Source organism: Maniola hyperantus, chromosome 10, assembly GCF_902806685.2.
Source record: "Maniola hyperantus chromosome 10, iAphHyp1.2, whole genome shotgun sequence".
In the NCBI taxonomy this organism is placed as follows: Eukaryota; Metazoa; Arthropoda; class Insecta; order Lepidoptera; family Nymphalidae; genus Maniola; species Maniola hyperantus.
Window position 1 is genome coordinate 12,368,021 of NC_048545.1, and position 22,512 is coordinate 12,390,532.

The following is a 22,512-nucleotide window of genomic DNA, read 5'->3' on the forward strand; positions in this document are numbered from 1 at the left end:
ATTAAAATAAGTGGTCGAGCTAGCTCAGCAGCCGGCTAAATCCAGGACAAAGTTGCGAGGATTTCAATGACAATATTATGCAAATGCGTTGAGGCGTTATGGTTAACTGCGTCAAAGTTTCGTGCTGTGATTGCGCTTCGTCTCCCTATTTAATTGAAGATACTGTTTATTTTTAGTTTTCTTCAGAGCTTATTGACGCTTTGAACGAAAATATAATAAGGCCATTTCCTAGTAACCATTTGTTTAATTAGAAATTGCAATATTTATATGCAATTTTTAACTAAACAAAAGTGAATTCGGGGTAAATGATCGAATTGGTGTTAAGTGTTTATGCACCATACCCACCCGCACGTTTATAAAAATTTAAACAATATTATCAGTGTATACATGCAACAAACGTAACGGATAGACAGACAGACACTACAAACACTCTTTCACATTTATAAACCAGAACGCTGGCAAAAACGAAGACAGGTGGATGTACTGATGATTACTGATATGATACCACAAAAAACGCGAAAAAAAATATTAAAAAATCGTAAAATTTTGTAAGAGTTTACAATATATTGCAAATAAAACATCTGACTCAAGCTGGAGGTCAATGAACTTTGCGTAAGTAGGCAACTCGGGGTCAATGCCGCTTCGTAGGTTGGGCATTGACCCGAGTTTTGCACGCTATAGGTACATTGCGGGTTTGAAAAATACTAAATTACTAAAACTACTGAGACTAAACTATGAGGAAAATAGTTATTGGTATTGGATTATGTTTAGGTAGTATAACAATAACGCAAAGTTTTTGCTAACGTTCTGGTTACACCCTGTGTGTAGTATGGATATGGATATTCAGTCGGACGAAATTATTAATTAATTTATCTGAAATCCGTCGATATGTTATATAACTAGTACCTAATCTAATTGTTATATTTTATAAATAACACCATACATTTTTTTTTACAAATAATAACGTCGACAAAATATTAACTTATCTATGAGCTGGTACCACGCACTATCTACAAAATAGACTGAATAATATGAATTTTAAATTTATATCAAGTTTAAATTAGTTTTCAGTTTAGCTAAATCTCGCATAAACCAAGCGGCCATCCCAGTAACGAAATTATCCAATAGACCGGGTTAACCTTTACCTCTTGGCCTACCATAACTTTTACGACCCCATAAATTGGCCTTAATTCCGCTAGACGTGGACTAAACGGGCTCGATCTATTCATTTCTCAGCGAGGTTAATATGAAAAATTATAATGAGAAATGTAGGTAAAAATCAATGCTAAATAAATCCTAATACAGAAAGATTTTTTAAAATTCAAATACATGTTGACTGCAATCTCACCTGATGGTAAGCGATGATGCAGTCAAAAATGGAAGCGGGCTAACGTGGAAGGAGTATGACAGTTTTTATTGTATCGTACCGGAACGATAAATCACTTAGCGGCACGGCTTTGCCGGTAAGGTGGTAACTAGCCACGGCCGAAGCCACCAAACCAGACCAGAGGAAATTTAGAAATTATAAAAGTCCGCTGTGCCGGGAATCGAACCCAATGATAAGACAGTGCTCACGGCTGCGCCAGGGAGACCATTAATAAAGAAACTGGTGTTTTTTCCAAAATCTGATTAATGAATTTTGTGATACCTAATGTTTTGTTAAAAATGTACGATAAACGTGTCAAAAAACAAAAACAAACTAACCGTTTATTAATCCATGCTTAATATTATAAATACGAATGTGTTTCTGTCTGTCTGCTAGCTTTTCACGGCCCAACAGTTTAACGGATTTTGATGAAATTTGGTACAGAGTTATCTTACATGCCGGGGAAAGACATAGGCTACTTTTTATCAAGGAAAATTAAAGAGTTCCCACAGGGTTTTAAAAAAAACCTAAAGCCGCGCGGACGAAGTCGCGGGCATCATCTAGTTTCATATAAAATCACTCTGCAGTATACATTTACCCGGAAAATTATTTTTTATATCCACACTATCCATACTTCCATACTAATATTATAAATGCGAAAGTCTGTCTGTCTGTCTGCCCTTCCATCCATGCTTAATATAATAATTGCGAAAGTGTGTCTGTCTGTCTGTGGGCCTTTCACGGCCAATCCGTTCAACCGATCGATGGTACCTACAGAGATAGCTTGCATCCGAGCGAAAGACAAAGGTTACTTTTATCCCGGAAAATCAAAGAGTTCCCACGGGGATTTTTAAAACCTAAATCCACGGGAATGAAGTCGCGGGCATCACCTAGTAATAAATAATGGAGGAATTGCTTCCTCGTATCAAAATACAAATCGTTAATACTAATGAGAATAAAAATAAACGAGCAGACATTGATAAAACTGGCGAAAACGATGACAAAGTGAAAGAAATTACAAAAGGGACGGTAGTTCCCGGTGAGAGAGATGACAATAGTTTGAAATATCGCAAAAGAGGACAGGATTCGCCGAAGTTTCCTTAAACGGCTTAACGAGGCCAATATAAATTATTTATAGGAGAGCAATTAGTGGAGATTGAAGAGTTGGCGACAGTGAAGTAAGTAGGTATTCCGAAAAGCGCATAGGTACTTACTTGTTCAACGAAATACGCAATTCAACAATTTTAAATTCTTAAGTGCGCAATTCACTTAAATTCATAATATTAATTAAATATTTTTTGTGGAACTATTCGTATAATTCGTTATGATTCGTTATTCGATTCGGGTCAGCCAAAAACACCCGAGGAAGAAGGGGCAGATGCCTACAAGGGTCTCTAAAAAATAATAGGGTCATTCAAGGGACGTATACACAAATTCACAACAATAACAGCTAGAAGACATTACAAGTAAAAGTAGTACACCGATTATATCGAGGTTTCTGGACAGATTTGCAATTTTTTTTAAATCAATGATATAAGTTTTCGCGGTGGCCCCATTTTTTTTGGATCCAACTCCTTAATCCTGATGCTGCAGGGTTACTGCCCGCCTAAGTTATCAAGATTCAGTTCAGGAAGTCTTGATAGTGAATTAATATTGTTAGCACTAAACAACGACTCCTTGTTTGGACCTAAGTCTCTCCTCCTCCTCAATCCTCATGATGCAGGGTACATCACTCGTAAACCATAGAGATCCACGAACTGTTCCTGGTGAAATAATATTGTAAATGCCGAGCATAGATATAATTTGTTATTGAATTCCCAGTCCCAACTCTTCAATCCTGATGCTGCGAGGTACTTACTGAACTCCTAAATCCACACGGGATTTGGAAAATTTTGCTTGTGAATTTATATTTTTTATATTATCCAGTAGTAAGTTACCTAGTATAAACCCTCATTGCAACAAGATACAGTACGTATGCTCGCGGAACTAGCGGATGCCCGCGACTTCATCCGCGTGGATTAAGCTTTTTATAAATCCCGTGAAAACTCTTTGATTTTCCGGGATAAAAATTAGCCTTTGTCCTTCCCCGGGACGTAAGCTAACTCTGTACCAAATTTCGTCAAAATCGGTTGAACGGTTGAGCCGTGAAAAGCTAGCAGACAGACAGACAGACAGACAAACTTTCGCATTTATAATATTAGTATGGATGACTAGATGATGCCCGCGACTTCGTTCGCGTGGATTCAGATTTTTAAAAATCCTGTGGGAACTCTTCAGTTTCATTAAAATTCAACTTTCATTAAAATCGGTTAAACTGTTGGGCCGTGAAAATCTCGCAGACGGACAGACTCTTTTGCATTTAAAATATTTGTATGGATAACACGGAAAGGAAAACAATTTTGTTAGGATGCAAACAACCCGCATTAGATTTCATTTTGGTCTCGAAAATCCAAAATAAGAGGCTTATTTAGAGAGGCATAGAAACAGCAAAATCCATTGAACGATTGGCTTATTCGAGTATTAGGTCGTGCCACGGTACAATGATAGATTCGTGCTAGTTCCAGCCAAATAGATTTACCAGATTTTGGCTGCAAATGGAAATCCTGCCCTTAATAGGTATCCGCGTCGTTTTCAATATGTATGCTGGAATTGAATTAGTGGAACAGACATGCCTAGATGGTACGCAAGCGTGACAGAATTATTTTTATTTCGTTTATTTTGGTTAATGCCTTACCTTACCAATACCAACTAATTATTAATAATAAGTAAATAGAAAATACTTAATCACTACGCATCACTACCCACATTATAAACGCGAAAGTGTGTTTGATTGCTGTTTTGTCCTTCAGTCACGTCGCAACAGAGCAATGGGTCAACGTGATTTTTTTGCATGGTTATGGTTAAAAACCTGGAGAGCGACATACGCTACTCTTTATTACGGAAAATCTAAATAAAAAAAATTAAATAAAGTAAAGGCATCAACTAGTTCGATATAAGTTAAATAGATTATAAATTCCAGATAGCAACCTGTATAACAAGAAATATGTAATGCAACTACAGAGTACTACATAGATGCTTGTTGCAAGGTCGATGCCAATCCACATAATCGCATGATTGCATGCAATTAGGTATAATTTGCATGATCTATTAAAATCCTATACAAAAATAAAATACTATAGTAAAAAATTACACTGTTTTTATTTTTTTGATATGCCGACGATAAATTGTAACTACATTCATAATAATTAAAAATCGGTTACAAATAATTCTAGTTCTATACTCAGGTTCAAATTTTTAACAACAATAATCGATAAAAATAGTGCAGAAAATAAAATATTACAAACTTTTTATAAACTTTTAAAATTATTATCAACTAATTAATATTACTATTATCTACAGCTAATTAATATTTACAGTTGCTAAATTAATATATTGGTTCCTTTTTAGGGTTCCGTACCTCAAAAGGAAAAACGGAACCCTTATAAGGATCACTTTGTTGTCTGTCTGTCTGTCTGTCAAGAAACCTACAGGGTACTTCCCGTTGATCTAGAATCATGAAATTTGGCAGGAAGGTGGGTCTTATAGCTGGCATCAGGAGAAAAATCTGAAAACTGTGAATTTGTGGTTACCTACATCACACAATTAAAATTAATTTGTGGTCATAAACTAATAATTAGTATTTTCAATTTTCGAAGTAAGATATAACTATATTATCAAGTGGGGTATCATATGAAAGGTCTTCACCTGTGCATTCTAAAACTGATTTTTATTAATTTTTATGCATCATAGTTTTTGAGTTATCATGCAAAATGTCGAAAAAATACGACTGAATTACGGAACCCTCGTTGCGCGAGCCTGACTCGCACTTGGCCGGTTTTTTTTAATGAGAATAATATGAGAAAATTTAAAGCTAGCCTTATCAAATTACTATACAAATCATGCCCGCGTGGAATGGCGCCAATAATACCTCCTGGCTGCATTTCCGCGCTGGACAGCTAGGCAAATCCGTAAAAAATGAGCCAGCCCTTCTGTCACCAGATGAAAGAGAAAGAGAGAGAAAGAGAGGTGTGGAAATCCCTACAAGAGCCCTATGTCGAGTAGAGGACGTCAATCGGTTGACGATGATGATGATGATTTATCTAGAAGAGAGGTTTACTCCTCGGTGAGAAGAGATGAACTTACTGTAAGTTGTACAGAACTTTTCCCATATCTTAAATATATAAAAGGAAAATGTGACTGACTGACTGACTGACTGATCTATCAACGCACAGCTCAAACTACTGGACGGATCGGGCTGAAATTTGGCAGGCAGATAGCTATTATGACGCAGGCATCCGTTAAGAAAGGATTTTTGAAAATTCAATCCCTAAGGGGTTAAAATGGGGGTTTGAAATTTGTGTAGTCCACGCGGACGAAGTCGCGAGCATAAGCTACTTTAATTTAAGTAGATACGTATCAACGCACCTTATATATTTATAGAGAAGATTGGCTGCAATCAGACCTCCTGGCAATTGATGATGCAGCTTAGGATAGAGCGCGCTTGCCTAAAATATGCCTATTTCACTCTTGACTAGAAGGTACCTATCTATATTAAAAGTGGAGGTGAAAACTGATGGCTGGGTAGGTAAATATATTGGTTTTGTAAAGTTCGACAGTTAGCAGTTTTGCACGACAGATATTTTATGTAAATCGGTACAAAGGAAAGTTTTCTCCGAGTTGTGATTTAGATTGCGAAGTTCACCGCGGAAGTCAGAACTTTAAAAAATTCCCTGCATTTTTACTCGACGTGATTAACGAGAGGTTTATAGCAAAGTGAAGATTTTATGGCTTTCGTTTACCTATTGTCAGCTGTTTTAACTTTCTTCTTTTATTTATTCGTAATTTATAATTTTTAGGTTCCCTACGTCAAAAGGAAAAGAAGGCCTTATTCAATCACTTCGTTGTCTGTCTATCTGTCGTGTCTGCCAATTAAAGGGAATCGAAATCCATAGGATCTTCACAAAAAAAATTACATCATCCAAAATAAAATTAGCACTCTGCATGGAATAGAATGTTGTTTTGAATTAAAAAAATTAGGTGTAAAAAAAAATTATGTAAGTGGACACAGCTCAATAAATAAAATCAAGTGGTAAAAATAATATCGAATGAAAAGTATACTTACTAGATTTAAAAAAATGTTGAATAAAAAAAAAACAAAAAAAACGAAGTGGAGCTCACAAAACCTACTCCTTTGTAAAGTCCTAGAAATGCGCTAATTACCATATCTACATACACGTTACGAAAGTAAACAGTAGCGAAAACCTTGGAAACTAAATCGCGTTAATGGAAACCTTTGAAGGAAAGTCGTAACCTAATTGCAGCTATGTTATTGTTTACACTGCCTATTTTTCTTTTCTTTTGTTGAATATAACAATAAAATAAACGTTATTATTGCAAGAATACAATAAGAATAAGAATGAGTTACATGTCTATACGAACTGACATGTCGATTAATTTTAATATACCTACTTATTACTAGCCGATCAGGGTTGTGCCTATCTTAAATAAGAGTTTTTAAATATGAAATGTTTTTATTAAAAAAACTTATTTTAAACAGTTTTAAACAAAAAATCGTTTGTTTTTGTTTTTAAACCGGAATTTATGTAAAAGATCTAAAGCAATATTATTATTAGCCTTTTTTAACTAAAAATAGGTCACTTGTACATTAAAATATACTCAACACTTGAAGCTATTTGCTATTCGCCTTTTTATAGTGAAAAATATGTTTTTAATAAACCTATAATAATACTTCATTAAATTTTCAGTAAGCTCGCGAAGTATGCACAAAATTTAATAAAACCTCATCTCTGATCTTAAGCACCTGGTCTCTTATAACTTATAACGAAGCCAATTTTACGCTTCCTTTTAATATCATCGGGCTAAGTGTTTAATAAGAGCTATAAGATTTTCTTCATCGTCAGTGTCATGCTTGGATATATGTAGTACCAATTTAAGGTTCTATGATTTTTTTTCATATTTTCGTTGAGCTTAGCTGGTTAATCTTATTTTATTTTTATGATTCTTTCGTAGTCATAGCTTTTTCTTGCTGACTATTTTGAGGACTTTTCGTTATCATTTCTGTATAGGTAGAAGGTATTTTATAGTTTTGGAAAACTGTGTACTCTCTGTACACAGTTTTCCAAAACTATAAAAATACAATTAAAACTATGTACCTCAAACTCAAGTTTTTGATACTGCCATATCAAAAACTTGACTTGAGGTAGGTAAATAGTTTTAAATGTAAACAACTTCTCCTTTTGTTATTTTTCTATTTTTATTAATCGTTATTTTTTCAATAACCTTTTCTTTCAAGACCTTTATTACTAAAATTTTATCGGTCGTATCTTATTCTTATTTAGTATCGTGTTTTAGTCTTATTTAATCTTTTCAAGCACTTCTTTCAGAAAATATTATCTTTACATATAAAATTCAAAATCCTGACTGACTGACTTATGACTTAGCCTAAACCGCTGATCCTAGAGACATGAAATTTGGAGGGTGTGTCCTTTGTAAAGAGTATGTATCCACGAAGAAGGGGTTTTTTTAAATTCCACCCCTAAGTGGGTTAAATGGCAATTTGAAATTTGTGTAGTCCACTAGTCAAGATATAAATATTATTTTTAAATATTTAATCTCATTATTTTACCCGTGTTATAAAGTGTTAAGATTCTTATTCCAACGGGGAAGAACAAACGCTACACTTTATTACGTACAAAGGCAGAACTGCGGGAGTCAAGAGCTTTTAACTTGTGACCTGAAAGGACTACCGGTACATACACTTTTACTTTTTATTCAAGAAGTGTGGAAAAAGAAAGAAAAGCATTTCTTATTTTCCCACATATGGAGAAATAAATTCGCTTTTTTACCCTTAATATTGGCTTTTCGCAATTAAAGGTTCACCATTCGAAAAAAAACTTCCCGTACTCCTCTATCCCTTTGTTGTACGCGAACCTGATGATACAGAAAATCATGGCATTTGTTAAAAATACGTACGGTTACCATGTAAGTATAAAGGATCCAATGAAATGAATCGGCTTACCTTGAAACTGCAAATCATTGTGAGAATAAATGAAATGTGTATTGCAATGAAAACTTTTTTAAAATAAATTTACTTTTAGCTTTTTAACGATACTAGCAACAAGAATTGCTAAATCATTACATTTTTCGATTGTTTATTGCTAATCAAATACTATCTTGTTTATATTTTTTTTTAGATTTTTTCTTGTTTGGTGTAAAATACCGTATTATCACTTTATTAGTCACACATTAAAGGAAATGACTGATTAGTAGGTTCTCTTACATTGTAACGAAGTTGCAGATGAAGCTACTAAAAAGCGTGTAGTATGAAGAAGCCTTGAAATACCCACGAAATTGTACCGAGCACCGCGGAAACAGTTACCGATATAAACAAACATGATAATATACTTGTGAGTAATCTACTCGCGATTGTAAACTGGCGTGTTGAATGGCAACACAAATAAATTAGCCGACGGAACTGGGGCAATCGTTCTGGGCGTTTGCACTACTCACCGTGACCTGCGCTTTCAAGGTGGGCTCAGTCATTCCTTAGATCCTCAACACATGGTGTCTGTTTATATCAAAACTAGCTGATGTCCGCGATGCTTCATGTGGATTTAGGAACTCTTTGATTTTCCGGGATAAAAGTAGCCTATGTCACTCTCCAGGTCTGATCTATACTCATGCAAAAATCACGTCGATCCATTGCACCGTTGCGACGTAATTGAAGGACGAACCAACAAACCAATGAAGCAACAAACAAACACAATTTCGCATTTATAATATGGGTAGTGAAATATGGGTAGTGATTACATCCCAAGAGGGTTAAACAGGGGATGAAAGTCTGAAAGTCTTTTATTTTCCATGTTAAGTAATAATAAATACTTAAGTAGCCATAAAAATTGATATTTGAGCTTTTGGTTACGAAATACGTTTCAAAAGAATTTTTCAGAATTCACCCCCAAGAGATTTTCAAAAGTTCCGTCCGAGTGAAGCAGTTTAAGTGAAGAAGTTTAAGGGGGGCAGCTGCCCCACCCCCTTAAACTTCTTAAATAACTTAAATAGCTAGTTAATATCATATTCATAATATTGTCGTCTAAAGTAATAGATTCTTAAGCTACTCTTATGACAATGGGACTCTTCAATGGCTAGCAAATTCATAAAGTTAAAGGTCATTTATTTGTTTATTTTTCTATAGCGTTATTATTAACTCATAAAACGTATCTTTTGTTATTTATTTAACTAAGATGGGCAAATTGTCATATTATACATACTGGATGAACTTGGTACAAGATTAGTTTATAACTGGTATCCAAGAAAGGGTAATAAATAAATTCCTTCAAAATCTAAAAGATTTAAAAATATTTTCTTAACGAACGTGAACTTTTTAACACGAGCAAATAATATGTGTACCTACAGAGAAAAGTATATAGGGGGTGTCCTAAAATTTTCTATTTCTCTTGAGTCTATTTTTGTTGAGTATTTTTTATCTCCATAATGACCTAGTTTCTGCATGGTTTGCATCAAGTTTGTTTTTATTTAAATTGGAAACTATAATATTCATAGTCTTTCGTGGGAAGTTTTCAACCGAGAGAATTTTAAATTTAAATTAGCCCGCAGTCAAATTCGCATATTTGACTGCCATGTTGTTTTAAAGGCTGCCTTTATTTTTATTTTTCCTTTAAATTTAAAGTGAAAAGTGTGTAGCATTGTTTAATTTAGTATTTTTTTCTACGTATTGTTATTTTATTTACTTTTGCTTTTCTATTTCATGCGATCTTAAAATCCCAAAAATTGATAATTTTTTTATTAAGTAATTAATTACCACATGGATACTTTCATTAAAAGTTACAAAAATAGGATGATTTTGAAACACCCCTTATAACAAATTTTCCAGAGAGAATGTGAGCACGTGATTCGGGAATTTTCGAGAAAATATTTGACACAGCTCGGGAGAAATCCCCGAGATTTTCTGTAGATTTCTTCTGAAATAATCAAGCTTTTACGGATATAAGCAACGGTATTTGGTAAAAGCTTTACCTTATTTGACATTATTATAATAGAGAGATTTCTGTGACTTCAACTGCGTCAAAGACGCTCTCGTATGACCTACTTGAAGCCTTTGCTCTATTTGACTAGATATTGGCAATTTCACTCTGCCTATAGTTATACCTACTTTATGTTTTTGAATGTAGTTATAATATTTTTGGTTTGGTTCATACATTTATCATGATATTGGGTTCTTCAAAAAACATCACAAAAAAAATGAAATGTGTTCATGAAAAAATAATTAGTATTTTCAACATTCATTGTAAGATCACTATACCAAGTGGGGTAGCATATGAAAGGGCTTTACCTGTACATTCTAAAACAGATTTTTATTTATTTTTATGAATAACAGTTTTTGATTTATCGTGCAAAATGACAAAAAAAAAAACGACTATAGTACGGAACACTCGGTGTGCGAGTATGACTCGCACTTGGCCGGTTTTTTTCTTCAAACTTTCAAAATCTAGATAAGTACCTATAGCAATATGTTGCAGAAATTGACTTTACAGTGTAGGTACACAGTACGACGTTACAGATCTACAAACTGCTATTATTTTAATGTACTCATAAAAATACCTAACGAGCCCTCTCCATGAAATAAAATAAACAAAAATCTCGTCTCGCATGATCCCGCACAGCGCTTTTACAATTTATAACAATATTCTGTGTATAAAACTCAGCGGAAACAGCTTGATTGATAGATGGCGGGTCATAAATTAACGTCGGTTATGCTTCTAACGTGCGTATGATCGCTTACAAAATATTGAGGATTTAGGTGCTTTTATAACACGTGCTCTTGTTTCTGTCTTTATACGTAAGTTGTTTTGTAACGGCCCATTAACATTAGATCCATGCTAATCTACTTATACCTACCTAATCCATACTAAGTCTTTCTAAATGTATAAAAGGAAAAGGTGACTGATTGACTGACTGATCTGTCTCCACGGCAAACGGAATAAAAATGTAACTCTCGATAAGAGAGGCATACTTGCACCGCTTGCCGTTTTTTAACCGACTTCAAAAAAAGGAGGAGGTTATCAATTCGTCGGAATCTTTTTTTTTATTTTTATTTTTTATTTTTTATGTATGTTCCCCGATTACTCGATGTCGTTTGAAAGGGTATACTTCAAAGTTGGTCCCATTTAAATTTGGTGAAGATCTGATGAACATCTTCGAAGATAGATACTGGAACTCCTCAACGGATAAGAGTAAATTGCTCGCGATCAGTGTAATGTAATAGCTTAGTAAACAGTAGATTTTTAACCAGTCATAGCATAATTCCATGGGGCCACTAAAAATTGTGAAATAAATTTTTTTTACAAAAAAAATAAAAACCGACTTCGATACACAAACACTAAAAATTGAAAAATAATTTAATTTATTACCGAATATATTATGAATACAAGAGTAAATATTGTTCCATAATAATATTTTTTGGGGTCAGTGCCAATGAGGTGCCATTGTGGAGTCTCATTAAAATATGAAGTCTAGACGATTCGCGCAGCTGAAGCTAATTGGCACCGGCACCAAAAAGTATTATTATGGAACTATATTAAATCTTGTATACATAATATATTCGGTAATAAATTAAATTATTTTTCAATTTTTAGTGTTTGTGTATCGAAGTCGGTTTTTATTTTTTTTGTAATTTTTTTTTAGCTATTTCTGCTGTGGCTACCGGTCTTGATGCTGTCTCCCTAATATGACACGGGGCCCATGTGTCAACGCACGTTGCGTCCCACATTGGCGTCCTTTTATTGGTATTATCACTTTAGATTACAACATCCTTAACCAAACCTATGTGAAACATACTTCGTTTGATTTACCACTTCTTTTCTAAAAGCTTGCTAGGTAAATTAATTTCAGGTAAATAAATAATATATTATTTTCAATATTAAAAAAAAATAACTTTATCAATACGTATTTTTCAATCTAGGCCATTTCAAAGCCGAAGCCCCTTGAATTTCCTGGTAATTGGAACTGGAGTTTGGGAGCGGAAATTAGCAGAGGAATTAATTATTACCTGTGGGGATTTCACGGCAGCCCATTTGTAGAACCTCTTTTTCATGGAGTACCTTTAGGTTTACATTTAGCGCTAATGACTAGGCTCATTTATTTACAGCCATTTATTTCTCGTTCTATTCAGCTTGTAGGTTCATTTTGTTTTTATTTTTTAATTCAGGTTAATGGTTATTCTCGTATGTTTATAAATAGGGAAGTACGAAATGCTTTCAATTATATGTCTCGTGGTAGGTAAATAGTAGAAGTTAGTAAATAGGTACCTACTGAATTTATTAGTTTTATTTTTAAGAAAAAAATGTTTCATATCTTATTTTACTAATTACCTTAACTGCTGAGTTTTTATATGTTCTATTCATTAATTTTACTTCTTGTAATTTTTATTAAGTAGGTATATATAAATTTAAAGCTTATCTTTAACTTTCAGCTTCAGTCGTCTTTTTTGCATTTTAGGTAGGTACTTACTTTTAAATTTTCGTATATTTAAGAATTATAGGTATTAAATTTTACATACAAATTAAATCTACTAAATACTAGTAAAGAGAAGGTATGCGTCGTAAATGTGAGACGAATGTCATGCGAGACTCGAGAGTAAATGAAACGCTCCAACACTTAATTATTGTTGTAATTACGAATTACAGCCAACGTTCAACCTGCTGAGCTAGCTTTATTACCATGTTGATCAGCTATTTGCGTCGCGGCACATATTTTACCTGTAATTGAATTACACTGTAATATATTGCAGACACTAGAAAAGTAGATATTGTTTTAATTGCGAATTACAAGCAACATTCTGTATGCTCTAGAAAGCTTTATTGTCATCTGCAATTGAATTGAACTGTAATGTTATTAGGTATTCTGATAGGTTACTTATTGGATTTTAGAAATATTATTAGAGCTTTTTATTAGTTTGCCTGGTTCGTACTTTGGTGATAATTTATACGCCCCACTTTTCCCTTTAAATCTGTTACTGAGACTCTGAGACTGCAATAACAGGTATGTAGGTACCTACAACATATTGACATTTAAAACTTTTTCCCGCAACTTTGCCCGCACGTTTGCCTGCCTATAATACCTACGTAGAACTTTGTCCTACATTTTCCCTCCATTCTGGATTATTGTTTCAGCTGAAGCCTCACTAACTCAACGGTAAAAGGGAAATTAGTAGATAGGTACTATTGTATATTTATTCTTTGATAGTACCTACGGTTACAGTTTTGATGGTGTGTATCTAAATAAATACTACATTATCTAAAAAATTCTAAGTAGTAATCCATATCTACGAATATGGGGATTACTTTTGGGGGTCAAGTTTTAAAGTTATTTAAAAATAGATAAAAAATGTATCCACCTCCCTTTATCTCCAAAATACCCGAGCCAAAATTTTGAATTTTTTTTACTCGTAAAATATACGATTACAGGAAAACCTTTGCCCTATTATATATAATAATAATCTGTGCTGTGGAGAATCCTCCTGGTCACGCACGTTACAAGATTTGAATGTAGTTGTGTGGCAGCTGCGAAGTTTTCTTAATAGCTGCCAGCCAAGTAACGGTAGAGGTTGCACCTCTACAATAATAATAATAATAATATTAATAAATACACTTTATTTGCACAACCACAAGAAGGATTACATTATAGAATAAAAAAAACACAGACAGAAGGAAGATACAAAAGGCGGCCTTATCGCTAATTAGCGATCTCTACCAGGCAACCTTAAGGATAGGAAAATATTCAGAGGAAAATTAGACTGCAGGTGGTGTGTAATATACTAATATACATACATTCAAATAACTGATACATACTAATACATAAACCACTAATAGGTACATGTATTAAATAATATGTATAATACCAATATACTAATAAAATAGACTATTACTAATTATAGGACCGGCCTTGAAGAATGCAACATCCTTTTTTCCCTAAGAAACTTAGAAAATTAACAAAAAACAAAATGAAGTATCTCACTAATCCAGCGGTTGCACAAGCTACCAACTGTATCTTATATATATAAAAGGAAAAGGTGACTGACTGACTGACTGACTGACTGACTGATCTATCAACGCACAGCTCAAACTACTGGACGGATCGGGCTGAAATTTGGCATGCAGATAGCTATTATGACGTAGGCATCCGCTAAGAAAGGATTTTTGAAAATTCAACTCCTAATGGGGTGAAATAGGGGTTTGAAATTTTGTAGTCCACGCGGACGAAGTCGCGAGCATAAGCTAGTTTATTTATAAATAAATACAATAAAGCAATCTGCGTGTCCCATTTTCACGTCGACATCTCGTTTCAGGGGCTGACCGAGCGGCGAAGCGAGCGGCCCGAATGCTGTTTTATGGGGAAGTGCACTTATATCAGTCATGGTGAGTCTTTATGAAGTGATAATGGTCTGAAATCTTTCAAATATAGGCGTCAGGCGATCAGAACGTCAGCATTAGTTATTATATTTTTTTATCATATAGGTATGATCCAAAAAATATTACTATAGAACTACAATAACTCTTGTATACATAATATATTGGGTAATAAATTAAATTATTTTTTACTTATTAGTGTTGGTGGTTACTGAAGTCAGTTTTATTTTTTTATGAAAGTTTTTTATTTCACAATTTTTAGTGGCCCCATTGTACTAAAATATGATATGCCTGGTTATATACCTACTGTTTCAAAGAATCATTATAAATCGGTTCATCTTTGGCGAAGAAATCGCGTAACAAACATACAACAAAAAGACATACATTCGAATTGAGAACCTCCTCCTTTTTTCAAGTCGGTTAAAAATATGCTATGCCTGGTTAAAACCCCACTGTTTACAAAGCTATTACACTGATCGCGAGCAATTTACTCTTATTAATTGAGGAGTTCCGTTCTCCATCCCCGAAGATATTCATCAGATCTTTACCAAATTAAAATGGGACCACCTCGGAAGTATGTCCTAAAAAAAAAGAATCATCAAAATCGGTTCATAATTGACGGAGCAATCGCGTAACAAACATACCAAAAAAAAACATACAGTCGAATTGATAACCTCCTCCTTTTTTTGAAGTCGGTTAAATAGTGTGTCACTCGGGACCAAAACATTTTGTTCTCGGGCGGCGAATAAATAATATTGAATTCCTTGCTACGCTTAGGATTCAAAATAACGCTCTCGAGGAACAAAATATCACTTTTGCCCCTTGTAACACAAATAACTATTGTGTAGGAAATTGTTTTTTTGAATTCGGTTTTATTAAATCAACACTGCATATGTAATAAATAATATTAAGTATTCAATGTGAAAGTGTGTCTGTCTGCTACATTTTAATTGGGAACATACGCTTAACCGATTTCGATGCAATTTGGCACAGAGATAGCTGGTGTTTCGGAGACGCTTCTTTTTATCCTGGAAAATCAAAGAGTTCCCACGGGCATCATCTATTAGTTTTGAATTAACACCAGCCAATTTGTAATAACTTAATTATCAATTAATTATCAGTTCGAATGCGTGAATAATAAATTTTACTTAATAAAATGGCCAACGCTACTATAATATCAATATTTATTCATTAATTAATATTCTAATTGATTGATCATGTACCGCTGCACTGCAATGAATGTACGAAAGGTACGAATTGTTGGTAGCATGCATGAATTATTTATTTTGTGTTCTTCTTTCTCTCTTTCTCTCATTTTTTATGCATTATATTTTTTGATTTATCGTGCAAAAGGTTGTAAAAATACGACTGTAGTACGGAACATTCGGTGCGCGAATCTGCCTCGCACTTGGCCAGTATTTTTTTATAACACAGGAACGTAATTACCAGAATAGTTAACCTTTTTTATATAAAAATATCTCTACCATAAATAGTTCTGCTCTTATAGGTGCCTTCCTCATTATTTTCATATATCTTTCTTCACCCACATAATGTGCCTTCTAATTATCTCGTTATTTCTATGAAACCATATAAAATATGTAAAAATAAAATGACTGCGTTATTATATACGTAGACACTGTTGACGAGCTGCTGACAGACAGACATGCGGAAACTATTGGAGTTCCTATATATCTATTGCTAATAATGAGTATTATAAAGAGGTAAAGTTTGTAAGTTTGTTTGTAGGGCGTAGGTAATCTCTGGAACTAATGAACCGATTATGGAAATTCTTTCACCAGTAGAAAACTACAATATTCCTGACTGAAATAGGCTGTTTTTTTTAAATTAGAGATCCATCCAATTATTCTAGAATAAATACTTTATACTTGGATAGTTATTACATAACACCTACAGAGTTAAGAAGATTAAACGCTGAGCTCCTATAACTTGACATACTTACCTATAGTTCGAGTATTAGTTGCTAAGACACTATCGTGTCAAGTTATGTCTAAGTACTCATGCCGTGAGGTAACTAATGCTAATATAAATTAGCGCATAACCGCATTTAGAGCCTAGGGCTTCGTAGTTACCTGCATTTAATTGGTCTTTATCGTTCACTCTCGTCTTTATATCGGCTATAGCCTCAATAGCTTAACCGGTAAAAGAGTGGACTGAAAACTGAAAGGTCGACGGTTCAAACCCCGCCCGTTGCACTATTGTCGTACCTACTCCTAGCACAAGCCTGACGCTTAGTTGGAGAGGAAAGGAGAATATTAGTCACTAGCTTATGCTCGCGACTTCGTACGCGTGGACTACACAAATTTCAAATCCCTATTTCACCCCCTTAGAGGTTGAATTTTCAAAAATCCTTTCTTAACGGATGGCTACGTCATAATAGCTATCTACATGCCAAATTTCAGCCCAATCCGTCCAATACTTTGAGCTGTGCGTTGATAGATCAGTCAGTCAGTCAGTCAGTCAGTCAGTCAGTCACCTTTTCCTTTTATATATTTAGATTTAACATGGCTAATACAGGGCATTTGCTATAGTCTAAGAGCGATCACGCACTCACCCGATCCGAGTCCGTGAAAATACGGATATAAAAAACTCGGATCGAATTCGGATAGGTATTGCTTACACACTAATCCAATCTCTGATCCAAAGCCAAGCTATTCAGTGGACATCTTTGACATATCTACGTCATTATGTCCGATTTGAATCTGAGGTCACTCCTAGGCACATACAAAATATTCTCACGGATCACGGAGACTATTATAAGAAATCTCCTTCTACTACCTGATACATAGATAGGGTCACGACTGTCAGCAATCAGTAGGTACCTTTATTATAAATGCGAAAGTGTGTTTGTTTGTTGGTTTATTGGTTTGTTGGTTTGTTCTTCAATCACGTCGCAACGGTGCAACGGATTGACGTGATTTTTTGCACGAGTATATATAAACACCTGGAGAGTGACATAGGCTACTTTTTATCCCGGAAAATCAAAGAGTTCCCACGGGATTTTCAAAAACCTAATTCCACGCGAACGAAGTCGCAGGCATAAGCTAGTGAGAAATATGACGCAAATAGAGACTTAATAGGTAAGGACTAAATAGGAAGGTAAGGTAGTAGGAGGAATATGTAGAAGTTAAACACGTTTCTTTGAGCTTTTATGTCGAAAAGCTTAACATGATATAAGTAGGGACCACCAAACCGTTAAACATCTTACAAATTGCTCGGCTCTTTCAAAAAGCGCTTACAAGATTTACTCACTTTTGTGGTAGAAGTTAATAATAAATTTTAATAATTCCGCCTTGGGTAGGGTTGCCATCCTTCCTTTATGCTATAGTTTGACCTAACCACCGAGTTTCTTGCTGGTTCTTCTCGGTAGGAACGGCATTCCGAACCAGTGGTAAATTAAAACTACCTGACTGTTCATAAGCACTTGTAAAAAGTTTACATGAATAAAAAACATTCTATTCTATTCTATTGAAGGGCGTCCGACGAGCGTTCGTCCACGCAGAGTTGTGAATACTGTCCGAAGTTTCAAGATTTTTGGGCGCTATCAATCCGGCGTGATGGCATGACTGACTGACTGAATGATGCTCAGGACTTCGTCCGCATGGACTACACAAATTTCAAACCCCTATTTTACCCCGTTAGGGGTTGCATTTTCAAAAATCCTGTCTTAGCGGATGCCGGATGATAGCTATCTGCATGCCAAATTTCAGTCCGATCCGTCCAGTAGTTTGAGCTGTGCGTTGATAGATCAATCAATCAGTCAGTCAGTCACCTGTTCCTTTTCATCCGACTATAGCAAAGCCAAAAGGAAGGGTTATGATTTTATATATATTTTAAATATGTAAGTTATACAAGAAAACACAGATAAGTCCGGGTATTACGATCGAAAATCCGGTGGTTTGAGCTTTTTGTCCTAGATTACTAATATATATATGTAGATTTTATGGATGGCAACCCTAGCTTTGGGCTACACTGCTACAGTGACGGGCAAAACAAGCGCCTTTTATTATTATATTTCCTTCCTTTCTTACACTCCAGCTAATCCGCGAACTCTCTTAGCAAATGAAAGTCTTTTTGTTGTGTAGGTATACAAAGAGTTATAACTTATAATAGTTTTGTGTCTTAAGATTTATCTTAGGAAGTGTCTATATAGCCACAAACCGTCGTTTAGTATAAACACAGAGAATTCAACCTCAAGAGTACGTATATACCTACAAGGTTTTGCATGAAAACAAAATCGTAAAATGTTGGCGGGGGACAGGGGAGAATGCTTTGTTGTAATTGGTAGACTCAAAAGTCACGTAATCAAGATAATGTGCGGAATGAGGGTACCGAACGGGCGTGGGCCGACTTTTATGCTAAGCAACTGCCTAAGCTTCGCGATCGGGGGTGTCCGGTTATTAAGCGTCTATAGGTGGTGGTCTGTGAGTATAAACAAAGATTCGTTGTGGTGTGATAGAAGGAAAACTAACAAACAAACACCCTTGCACATTTATAATATTAGTAGTATCGTAGCTCTCACTTAATGTATAAATAGTTTAAGTATTATCTATTGTTGAGACATTAAAAGCATTAACCTCATTAGGTACAGTATTTAGGTGGGTAGGTAGGTAGGTATCTTGGAAAATGAAGTTCGACTAAATATAGCAACCACATAATATTAAACCAAGGCGACCTTTATTCGAACTGCGACATTTATATACAACCTAATTATGTAGAGTTCAATGCGGGTAATGTTGGTTTCTCTGATAGAATATATCGATATATAGAAGTCTAGATTATGCCCATGACTTCGTCCGCGTGGACTACATAAATTTCAAACCCCTAATTTCAAAAATCCTTTCTTAGCAAATGTCTACGTCATAATAGTTATCTGCATGCCAAATTTCAACACGATCCGTCTAGTAGTTTAGCCTGTGCGTTGATAGATCAGTCAGGCAGTCAGCTTTTCCTCTTATATATTTAAGAAGATATCTTCAAAATCTAAGCTATCTAGAAGAAAGGCTATCACTTTTCGGAGCTGTATGTGCGTATCACTTGCTTTAAAGGTCTAGGAAAATATCGTGACGAAACCTAAGTCTGCCAATCCGCACTGAGCCAGCGTGACAGACTATGGCATAATCCCTTCCCATTATGAGAGGAGATCCGTTCTCAGTAATGGGCCGGCGATATCTTGATGATGATGAAATACTTGCCTAGCTATGGACGGATGTCTTTCAATTAAAACGATGACGACTACGACAATAAAACAGAATAAATATCATAAATCTTGTTGTTGTCGTAGAAGAGAACATGAGAAGAGAAATGCGGGTGCAATCGCGGGATGAGCTAGTAAACAAATTAATAACGGCTGACCCATAAAACTGAGCGTTAATCTGCGATTAAACTTCGAAATATATTAAACCGCACTCGTTATCCCGGCGTTTTAATTATAACCACAGGAACCAGGATCGCTTTTCGTATTACGTGTGCGATTAGGAATTAGGTTATCGCAGAATTTAGAATTGGTACCTATAGAGATGTTAGAGTCACTCAGCGGGCGATGGAGAGAGCTATGCTTTGAGTTTCTCTACGTGATTAAATCAGAAATAAGAAGATCCGTGGGAGAACCGACATAGCTCAACGGGTTGCGAAGCTGAAGTGGCAATGGGCAGGGCACATAGTTCGTACAACCGATAGACGTTGGGGTCCCAAGGTGCTGGAATGGCGACCTCGCACCGGAAGACGCAGTGTTGGAAGATCCCCCACTAGGTGGACGGACGACATCAGACGAGTCGCAGAAAGCCGCTGGAGGCAGACGGCGCAAGACCGTAGCGAGTGGAAGTCTCTACAAGAGACCTATGTCCAGCAGTGGATGTCTATCGGTTGAGGATGATGATGATGATGATAGAGGTGTTGATGTGTTGAAGCTGTGATAGACTAGTGATATAACCACAAATTCACGTTTTTGAGATTTTTCCCCGAATGTCAGCTATAAGACCTACCTACCCGCTAAATTTCATGATTCTAGGTCAACGGGAAGTAGGTACCCTGTAGGTTTCTTGACAGACCGACAGACAGACAGACAACGAAGTGATCCTATAAGGGTTCCGTTTTACCTTTTGAGGTACGGAACCCTAAAAATAGAGGTATTGAACGAGCGTGAGCATATCGCCGCGCTGATCACCCTTTGAAGAGTACATTATTTCAGAGAGACATTTGCTATAGGTATATAATTATATTGTATACTATAGCCTCGACAGCTCAACGGTTAAAGAAGCGGACTGAAAACCGAAAGGTCGCCGGTTTAAATCCCACCCGTTGCACTATTGTCGTACCTACTCCTAGCACAAGCTTTACGCTTAATTGGAGGGGAAATGGGAATATTTGTCAGAAATTAACTTGGCTAATATTCTTTTAAAAAAACCGGGTGAAGTCAGGGCGGCCGGTAGTTATATGAGCGGAAAATGTGTCATTTAGGCTTCTTATATGAAGTGAAGTCTCTACACGAGCTTCGTGCATATTTGGAAACGAGATGACAAAATATTAATTATCTTAGTCAGCACAAAATATTCAGTCTCAAATTAAAATATGGAATAGGTATATTTTCGAAAACTGAACATACAAAAAAGCGTACCTTTTGAAAGCCGAAGCATACGGAACAGCTTTTTCCGTACATTAAACATTCTGTAAGCTCGCTATTAAAGCTTTCACTAACAGGTACGTACGGTACCCCGATATTTATTTAAAGGCAATGCGAATATCGTAATAATCGAACAAGGAAAAACTGACTGACATTCACTGTCATCATCATCAACCCATCGCCGGCCCACTACCAAGAACGGGTCCTCTCACAATGAGACTGGCAGACACAAACATTGGGAACATTATAGAGAACTCTCAGGCATGAATCTTGCTTCAAATTAGTTGCAAAGTGGCTGCGTGGAGGCCGCGCTGTTTTGTTGCTTTGAAGTTTGCATTTTTGAAGGCGATTTTACATTCGTTTAGCAAACTCAGTGATATTAGAGCTGCCGTAGAAACATCGTTGGAAACCTCAACGATTGGTTTTCGAAACTCGTTTCAAATTTAAAGGAGTTGTTGGAACAGTTTAACTGCACTTGTTTTCGAAAGGTACACAGCCTCGACTCGGCGAGCAAAATGGATTTCGCTTTTTGAAATTTAGTTCTGCATTCGAAGATTCCTACTGCTCTGTCTTTATTAAATAAATAAATAAAATAGTAAGGTAGTAGAAGCGGTGATTAGTGGTTAAGGTCGGCCTCTTATTCGAAGCGTCTTGGGTTTGATTCTGGGTACGCTGCACCATTAACTTTTCGGCGCATATGCGTTTTAAGCAATCACTTGCGTTAACGGTAAAGGAAAACATCCTGGGGAAATCTGCATGCCTGAGAGTTCTTTATAATGTTCTCAAAGGTGTGAAGTCCGCCAATCCCCGCTTGACCAGCGTGGTAGACTATGGCCTAAACCTGTCTCATTCTGAGAGGAGACTCGTTCTCAGTAGTGAGCCAGCGATGAATTGATGTTGATGATAATGATCTATAGTCGAATGAGGTTGTGTAGTGGTATAGAGAGGCACGTGGATTTTAGCGAGTAATGGGTCGAGAGGTTTTACCTTGACATTGCTTGGATGTGGCTCGCTCGTAT

At 35.6% G+C, this 22,512-nt stretch overlaps 1 protein-coding gene across 1 annotated transcript in view; it reads left to right on the plus strand.

Moving 5' to 3' along the window:
- The window catches only part of chp (leucine rich repeat containing G protein-coupled receptor chaoptin), a 77,896-nt gene that overhangs the window by 22,792 nt on the left and 32,592 nt on the right, over window positions 1-22,512 (plus strand). The window contains exon 2 of the mRNA XM_069501470.1: window positions 14,793-14,862. Within this exon, the coding sequence (XP_069357571.1) occupies window positions 14,860-14,862 (3 nt within the window). The 5' untranslated portion in view covers window positions 14,793-14,859. The remainder of the gene's footprint in view (window positions 1-14,792; window positions 14,863-22,512) is intronic.